The 9,189-nt window shown below is 35.6% G+C and overlaps 2 protein-coding genes across 3 annotated transcripts; both read right to left on the bottom strand.

Annotated features, from left to right (window-relative positions):
- Nucleotides 1–4,754: 4,754 nt before the first annotated feature.
- LOC129577834 (pro-corazonin-like) lies at nt 4,755–6,043 on the bottom strand. Its single transcript, XM_055465538.1, has 4 exons — nt 5,900–6,043; nt 5,608–5,719; nt 5,480–5,541; nt 4,755–5,325 (listed from the first exon to the last, which is right to left on the bottom strand). Exons 2-4 carry the CDS (start codon nt 5,710–5,712, stop codon nt 5,088–5,090), a joined length of 405 nt encoding a protein of 134 aa, XP_055321513.1. The 5' UTR covers nt 5,713–5,719; nt 5,900–6,043; the 3' UTR covers nt 4,755–5,087.
- An 839-nt stretch (nt 6,044–6,882) lies between these two features.
- On the bottom strand, nt 6,883–8,219 carry LOC129577833 (uncharacterized). Of its 2 annotated transcripts, XM_055465536.1 has the most exons (6): nt 8,086–8,219; nt 7,848–7,998; nt 7,739–7,771; nt 7,485–7,532; nt 7,249–7,296; nt 6,883–7,022 (listed from the first exon to the last, which is right to left on the bottom strand). In XM_055465536.1, exons 1-6 carry the CDS (start codon nt 8,092–8,094, stop codon nt 6,967–6,969), a joined length of 345 nt encoding a protein of 114 aa, XP_055321511.1. In that variant the 5' UTR covers nt 8,095–8,219; the 3' UTR covers nt 6,883–6,966. The 2 variants fall into 2 exon arrangements, with proteins under 2 accessions (XP_055321511.1, XP_055321512.1); XM_055465537.1 differs by lacking the exon at nt 7,739–7,771.
- Nucleotides 8,220–9,189: the final 970 nt, after the last annotated feature.

Below are 9,189 nucleotides of genomic sequence, written 5' to 3'. Positions count from 1 at the left end.
CATCACATGCGACTTTAGGCACGTCATTATTTCTTCTTCATTTTTTTTTCGGTTAATTTTTTTCCTGGGTTATTCACGTTGCACGACGTTTTGCCAAAATGTCGCGTTCTGTACGCTCTTTCGAGAGTGCTGGCAAACACTTTGCCATGGACGTCGGCTGCGAGATTGTTTTTTTTTGCATGCATCAAATTTGATTGGACTTTTTGTATATTTATGAACACATTCGCACAAAGTAACCTTGCAGCCAAAATGTCCGCTTTATGTAATTGCTTGTTTCAGTCAATCAAATGTAGTATAACCCAGAAAATTGTTTGATGGCGGCTGGTTTTCTTTTTCATCTCTCTCTCTCTCTCCTTCTCTCTCTGTAGAAAAAATTATCAATTGAAACTAATATGGAAATCCATCACAAATAGCTACGTTGACTTTGTTTTAATGTAGCCGATTGATAAATACAAAATGACCGTTCTGGTCGGTTCGAGGCGAATCGGAAACCGAGCAAAGCCCACAATCACGTTGAGAGTTTTATATATGCGGAACCACACACGAACATTGTATTTGGTCGGTGTTTGTTTATTTATCTTGATATTGACCGACCGACCATTCAAATGACCAGCCGATCGCATTCGATCTCTCAAAATAGGCAAATTATTCAATAAAGCAAATAGTCATTAGCGAACAAACGGTGTAATCAAAATGAAACCTTCTAATTATAGTCGGTTCAATTAAGGATTAAATGAGCCAAATACAAACAAAATCAACGATAGCATCATCTGGTTGTGATTGCTTATGTGTGTGTGTGGATTGAACGAAAAAAAAAATTTGGCAGGTAAACCTTAATCTATCGGTTGAATGTTGGCCTTTAATCATTTCACCCCAGCATACAAATTCAGATATCCAGATACCGACAGCAAATTGCATCGATTTGTTTGTGTGTATGCGTGCGTGCGCGCATCCAGATCCGTTCATATTCAGTTATTTTCATTTTTAATATTTCCGGCGCTTATGTCAAATGCTGCCGCAACGGTCTGATGCGCCGACCGAAATTTTTTCTGACGGTAAGAATACTGCGGCTTCAAAATAAACTACAATAAATAAATGATGATAATTTCGATCGTTCGATCACATCGGTCTTTCATCAAAATCGGCCAAAAAGCTGTTATAGGTTTCCGATTATCACGGAGCACAATGGCCGCAAAATGTGTATTTAAAATTGCATACGGATTTCGATGAAGTACTAATATGTAAGTTCATCAACTGTTTTCAATTTCAGTGGCAAACAACACACACACACACACAATCCTACTCGGGCCATCAACAGCAGGCAAAGAACAACGAAATGAGATATCACTTATGGAATACGACGGTTTATGGAAAAAAGGAACATCAATCATTCCCCGAAACAGTGATTATTATCCATTGATTGATTTTTAAAAACACACCATACCGTATGAACGAGGAGTCAACCACCGAATGGAACCTCATCATTTTGCTATATTTTTGTTGATATTCATCAGCGAAAAAGACCGCCTTCAAAATAATGAAAGAAATAATGAAGTGGGACAATAACCTTCGCCGTATTTGGCATATATATATTTTTTTTTGAATAAAATGAGTTTTGAATGCTCCTTTCATAGAAAAACATATTATTTTCCGCTCTAAAGTCGCACAAGTCGATCATCACCCAATTTCTTTTCAATTTTCTTGAAATTTTGACACATCTTCAACATATGGCATATCAACTATGATGCTTTTTAATAAGCCATCCCAAAACTTAAACACATTAGAAGATCCTTAAAAAAAACCTTACGAAAAAAGGCTGTCATTTTATTTCAGAAATGAAAACAAGAGTGTCTGCCAGTTTGTGTGCAAAAACCTCAAAATGTGAACTTAATTTAGCGTACGAAAATTCAGTCAAAATAAAATTGGATGTCGTTCGAATTGATTGGCTGTTGCATGAGACATACATGTGTACAATTCCCATACCATGCTGTTTTGGTAGTCGATGACGCCGATTAACTTAATCATCGCAAATCCCCTGTGCTATGCAGATGATTAAATCGAATAAAAATTTAATCAATAAAATTGTTGTCGTTGCTGAAAAAAAGAACGTTCTTTCCGCCATGCGATTAATTGTACCGTAGCACATGTCCATGCCGTCGCATCCAAGCACTCGAGATAGACAGAGAGGCAAAGAAAGAGTGAGAGAGAACGATCGTACCGAGGTTTTTATTTCAATTACGGTCATCATACTGGAAATTGTGAATTGCTTGCAAATTGTTTGGCAGACAACCGAAACACACATCTCACTCACTCACTCCCCATGATATCATACTCTCGCTCACACAGAATAGATACACACACATACACAAACCCATACGCGCGCGCGCTCAGTCGCCGTGTCGAGTGGAAAAAAAACCTGCTGCAACATATTGTTAACATTAGGCCATTTAACTTATCACCCCTCTTAACAATTTAATCCTGTAGTGAAAACGAAAACCAAACACACTAAATTGAAAGATGATTCGATACCCAAACAAATGAACAAATGAACAAAAAGAACAACAAGATAAATAACAATGGCCCAGCGAGCACACAATAGAATCGTTTGGGAAACAAACAAAAAAATTTTAAAAGTGGAAGTGCAATGTGACGTGCTGTGCGTGTACGGCGAGTAGTTCATTCGGCGGTAACAAGACTATTAAAGTTGCATTAACGACTCTGAACGAGGGGAAAGAGGGAGAGTATGAGACAGACACACACACACTAACACACACATATAAAGAGATCAAATGCAGAAATCAACTGACGAAAAAATGTCAGCCCAACCAAATGCAATTGTTCCGTAAACGATGACGATATATACGTACTAGGCGCATTCACTTTCGATTCAATTGATCCGGTGGCATATGAAACACCGAACGAATTATTTTCTCACCCTCGGAAATGAACGCATGAGTAGTACGGTGTAGTAGTACGCTGCAATTCATACATTTGCGTATTTATATGCAACATCTTCTATTAATCATATATAGTTTCAGTAGGTAGTAGATAAATTGAATGACATTTTGTTTCTCGATGCACTTATAATATTGTGATTTGCGACAAACGAAAATAACTTCCACATGCAACTTTAATTGAATTGTTTTTTTTTTTTCAAATTCCCGTTTTTTCGGAATCCACTCATGAACAATGCGCATTAACATCAGGATGCTGTGGTTCACCACATCCTTCGGACCTATGTAATGCATCGTTTATGTATTTTATTGGGAATAAACACAGAAAATTTGAATTGTTTTTTTTTCGCAAAAAGCCACGGTTTTGATTTTCAATACCATGATACCAAGACTTGGTAACCAAGCCGGCCAATTCATTTATTACATTTGAATCAAAACACATAAATAGATATGTGGACTGACCGCCTTTATCACTTCTACAAAGATTGTTCAACGCATTTCATGCAATCCGTTATGTCAAGAATGACTGTGTTTGCAATTTTCCTGTTTTATCATTGGAATTTCATTTGCAACGAATGAATCTTGACATGATTTCATATGCTTGGATTCTTTTACAAAAAAAATAATGAACAAAATGAGTTTGAACTTATTACCCCATTCAGCAACGGTGAAACGAGTGTTTTGTTCGAAATGGTCAGTGGTCGATGGTAGAAATTGGTTGTATATTGATTGCTAAACCGCAAATTTTCAACAAGTAATCGTAGATGTGTGAAACATATTGATCTGTTTCACGTGAAGTATTTTGCTCTGTTTGTGTGATGGAAACAGCACAAATAGTTAAGGATTTAGCAATCAAATCACCGGAAATTATTAACTTTGATCATGAACAAATTCACCTAATTGAAAATGTCTGTTGATTAAAGATTGTTTTTGCTATGTAGCGTTGTCCTGAATTTCCTAACTCGTGTGTCTATTGCGTTATTCCAACGCATCTGTAGCAGACAATTCATTTTATAATGCAACCACAATTCATTTGGAATTTTGTACTATAGACACGTTTCCAAGAATTGTAATTCATATCGCATTGGCCTATGAATGCCAACGGGTTTCATTCGTTCTGTCAAGATGTTGATAATACTAAAAAAAAAATTCTAACCAATTTTGTATCAATAAATTGATGAAAATTTCGTAAGTTTTACAAATATAAAAAAAATTCAATATCAAAACAAAAATTTCAAAATCATTTGCAAATAGAACGTGAGTTTCAATTTGAATTTATGAATTTGATATGTAATTTCCGTATCAAAATACATATGGACAGTCGTTTTGATAATATCTGTGTCCCCCTTTCGACTATTTCTAAAATTTATCTTTCCTACCATAAACTGAAACCGTTAGAATAACTATCGAATGTCCCTTTGAACACTTGCCCTCTCGTTGCATCGTTCTATATTATGGGAATATTTTTCCGCTGCGAAGTGATAAAATTTTATGTGTGCCGTGTGTATTGGTATCAAATGACAGCAATCACTTCAGAACAAGTAAAAACAAGGCAGTGAGTTGGATCAACCCTCTTTCCCCTTTGAAACAGAGACATAATAAATATCACAGTCATCCGAAATGAATATAACCAGTTCTCATTCAGTGTGTGATCATGTTGAGATTTTTTTTTTCTTGCTGCCGTAGTAAACAAAGATTGTATCTATATGTCAGCAGCCACCGTAACATTTAGCCCAAAACTAACTTGTCATGACAAATTGGACATCCACTTAAGCTACAAATAAATTTAAACTCACGTCATTTCATCACACTGTTGCTATCTTCTTTTTTTTTTTATTGGAATAAACACAGAATCTCGGAGATTCGTTTCAAAATAGCAATAGCTTTGATATTTAGTTAAATATTATTTAAAGAAAAATACGAGTATTTCACATTAAAATGCACCAATAAATAATTAGTCTTTGCAAACATTTAATAGATAAATTCTTGAACATTTAACCCACACTCACAATTGCACTCGCTGATAAAATATTTGTGTGTTTTTTTTTTGTTCAATTTTGGCTTCGGTCAAATAACAATCATTTCCAATTTTTAGATGGTGTTTTTCGCATTCCGTTCCAAACGGTTGTTTTCTTAACCAAACAATGCCCGTTTGTATCGATCACTCAAATCCAGGCCATTTGGTGATGATGACGACTCAACGGAACCGTACGGGGCAGCTGGCACCAAATCAGAATTATCATGCTTAATCTGTGGCCGTTGATAGAATGCAGCTGAGTGAATTTGTTGCGGATTCGTTGCGTAATCATGAGCGATAATGTGAACCGACAGAGGATTGCCGTGCGCTAATATTTCGGATAAGTAGAACTGCCTGCGAGAGAGAGAGAAAGCAAGAGAAAGACAAATAGAGAGAGAGAGAGAGAGAGAGAGAGAGAGAGATACGACGGAAGAGCAGAGAGAAAACAAAGTTGACGTTTGAAAATATGAGGGCGGTATTTCGGAATTTACAGATGTTTTTCGCTTACTTGCATATATCGGGTATGTCATCAGAATGGTCTGCTGCTTTAGAGCTTGATGTTCCAGATCGCTTAAAATTCAAGAAAACGAAAATGTTCTGGTTTCAATCACACAAGAATAACTAGAACACACTTACTTTTCCATTCACCCAGCCACGTGAATATTGAAATGTCTGGGCCACTGAACACGAAATCAGCGCACACACCAATATGATGATGGATAACTCTGATTTTGATGCCATATCAATTCTTTGGCATTGATGTCCGGATGAAAATAAATGAAAAGACGAAAACAAATAAACAATTGAATTTTTTTCCACATTTTTTTTTCAACCGTTGAAAGGTTTCACAAATCCAATTCAACTTCGATACGTTCAAGAGCTTTTTTGCTCGTCGCTGCTTCCATCTGTTAGCAGCATTGCAACTTACAATTGTACACAATATTTTTCTTTATTCGAAACAATAATTCCATACAGATTTCTACAATGTTTTTGATTTGCTTGCAAATTTTAAAGAGAAAAAAAACGCAAATTTTCGTTTAATTCAAATTCTGTTCTTGGATGTTATCGATATTCTCGGCGCAGAGTGAATGATGTATTGCGACCGAGAAGCATGGCTTTTATAGGTTATTGGAGGCTTTTTTCGTTGAATTAATTTGAATAGAAGAGTAATTAGATACGTGGAAGAATAAGGCGAAACAGTTCCCTTTGATGAACGGTTGTCAGCAGTTTCAAAGGAGCAACCAAGACAACGGAATGTTTTCAGTGAAGTAATCCAGTGTGTGTGCGTTTGGTGTGGGCTTCGTTTTTGTAATTAATTCTAATCAAAATCAATAAATTAGTATCTAATTATTGTGCTTTAGAATTTTTTTTTTCTTCATCACCACTCAAGCCAAGTGACGGAGAGAGTGCGTTTGTGTAGTATTTGCATGGAAGATTGGTAATTGGCCTTTTTGGTAAGACATTGAGTTTTCTAGCTACGTAGAGCGCTCTGTAATTAAATTCTATCTCGCATAAGTGCAATTGAGTATCTCTTCGCGGCCGACTGATGACTGTTCGTATCGTGTACCACAAAGCAGACACAATTCATATAATTGACAGTTCCTTTTTCCTCAAACCCGTTTTCTTTGCTAGACGAACACAATGATAACAGAGAAGGAGGGAAAAAAACTGTGCACACGGCACATATGCAACACAAATACGATTCGATCTTTAATTTATAGTTAACACATCATTTCACAGTTCGTTGACAGTGTATCAGATCTTTTAATGTAATCCGACATCGATGCACTCGTTCTTTGTTTGCAAGATTCAATGCTTGTTTCCATTGGAAAAGACTTGTTTTCTCAGTAAATACAAAGAATGATAGAGATTTTCAATTCAAAATAAATGAAGCCAAGTTGTTGTTGTTGTTTTTTTTTTCTCATCAAAACTTTTATTCATTTTTGATTCATTGACGGCATGTTTGAGTTACACATTTTCTATGATCAATGCCAATCAGCCGTGATGATGGCCATAGCCGCCTCCGTGTGGGTAGCCCTGGTGACCATAGCCTTAAAATGAAATTAAAAATGACAAAATGTTAACTTGAATTTGTTGATTGAATATGAAACTTTCGGTTCATCGGATGTATTAAAAATTTAAGCGTTAAATACAATTTCATTTTCGAATGAAATATTCACAAAGAAATAATTTCATGTGTCTAAAAAGTAGTTTCAACGCTTTCAGTTTTTAATAGAGTTGAAAATCCAATTTAATACTGTTAACAATCAAATTCACCTCCATATCCTCCATGGCTGTGATGTCCGCCCCAAGATCCGCCATAACCTACAAAATAATCGACAATTAGGCCTATGCGTTACTCCAAGTAACTTTAAAAATTTGAAGCAAATAAATCGATAATATTAATGCGGATAAGTGATTATGTTTGAGGGATGGGTTCCCAATTGTTCTAATTTGTTTGTCAAACTTTTGTGGAAATATCGATTTTGTATTGTATTCGAAATGTTCATCACCTCCATATCCACCGAATCCGCCAACTTGTCCAAAATTGCCGCCGTATCCTAGAAAATATTCATAAATAAATGAAAATCCATACCAACAATATTTCTAACTTGGAATTGAAGCAAAGCGATTGAAACGAAATTGCAATTGAAACATTTATCATTCCATATGGTTTGGTTTAAATGTTAATCCAATAAAAATGATTCGGAATAAAGTATTATAACAAGTAAAGAGCTAAGCATATAAAATGAAATGGGTAAAATACCACCAAATCCGAAGTAGGGATAAGAACCATATCCTGAAACAAAATCCCAGAAGATTTGCATGAAACAATTCACCAAAGCGATAGCAACGAAACGGTTAGCTATTCTTACCACCATGACTAAATTGTCGGCCGACATTCGATTCGGCCGTCTTAAGATCGTCCACAACAGCGGCTGGCACTAGTTCCTCCTCTGGTGGCTTAGCCACCGTGACCGTTGCAGCAATGCACACACCCACAACAACAGAGATTATCAAAATTTTCTACAACAACAACAACAACAAAAAACCATTTTCAATACCTTTTTAAAACGAACAAAAACAGAATAAAATATCGATTGCACAACTTACACTCCACATTTTAAAAATGTAACCTTTTGAATGGTAAAGAAACGAACAAATTGTTTAGCACAAGAGTGTCTCTTATTGTCTTCGGAGCGTCGACAAAGAACTACCTATTGAGTCATTGAATGATCGTCCTTTTATATTAAATCCATGTGTAGCGAAAAAAAGTATTTCATGTTCTTTTTTTCGCAATTCGTTAGCAGAAAAAAGAAATCCGTTGAGCGATGATGTTGTGTCCATTTCTTAGGCTTCGGCGAATCATAGCCGCAAGCGATTCTTAGGCATCAAGTACATGCGAACAGTGTAGAACTAGTTTTATTTTTCGTTTTGCTGTAATTTATGCGATGGTGAAACGAGTTTAGAATTTCAAGTGATAAGAAAATCTGTGCAATTAAAGATGCGTCAGATGCATAGTTTATCGAAAGTTAAATAAAATGCATAGATGCGTATTGTTACGTCCGTAGAAATCCCCCCATTTTTTTCTTGCTTATTCTTCTCCTCTGTTTTGTTCTTTTCGAAAAACTCGTTTCATTCGCACATTACAGGAATACAAACCCATTAATGCGTTTAATTGTTTTGTATATCGTTCCATCAGAGATTAGACATTGGTAAAGCCGGTATATCTTATTTGCATGCAAATGCATGAAATAATTATTATGAGAATATGCAGGCGTCTTAGATTTAGAACCATTTTATAGACGCCGACCGAAAGCCGCTCGAACAATGAAGCGGCAATTTTTCTTCAGTCACCACCGACGTGCAATGAAATCGAGAGTTACAGTTAAAGCAAGACGATGGTGAAAAAAAACCCATATCAATTGGTATTCATCTCTTATGCTATTAATTCTGTGTAATTTTTCAAATACACAATAATCGAGCAATTAATTAAAATGTCGCGCATCTACAATTCTATGGTCAGGCCCATTTTTTATTTCAGTTTTTTTTTTCAAATGACGTTTTTTTTCATTCGATTTTTATTTTCATACCACTGAAAGTCGTCAACAAAAAAAAAACGAATGAAAAAAAACGGAGATAAAAAAGACTCAAAAACAAAAATAAACCAATCTAAAAGATACCATCAAACATTTTCCATTCTTTTATTCCTCCATC

The sequence above is a fragment of the Sitodiplosis mosellana genome, unplaced genomic scaffold (genome assembly GCF_009176505.1).
Source record: "Sitodiplosis mosellana isolate CC-2019 unplaced genomic scaffold, AAFC_SMos_1.0 Smas_scaffold_6226, whole genome shotgun sequence".
In the NCBI taxonomy this organism is placed as follows: domain Eukaryota; kingdom Metazoa; phylum Arthropoda; class Insecta; order Diptera; family Cecidomyiidae; genus Sitodiplosis; species Sitodiplosis mosellana.
This window is presented reverse-complemented; position numbering and strand designations above follow the sequence as displayed.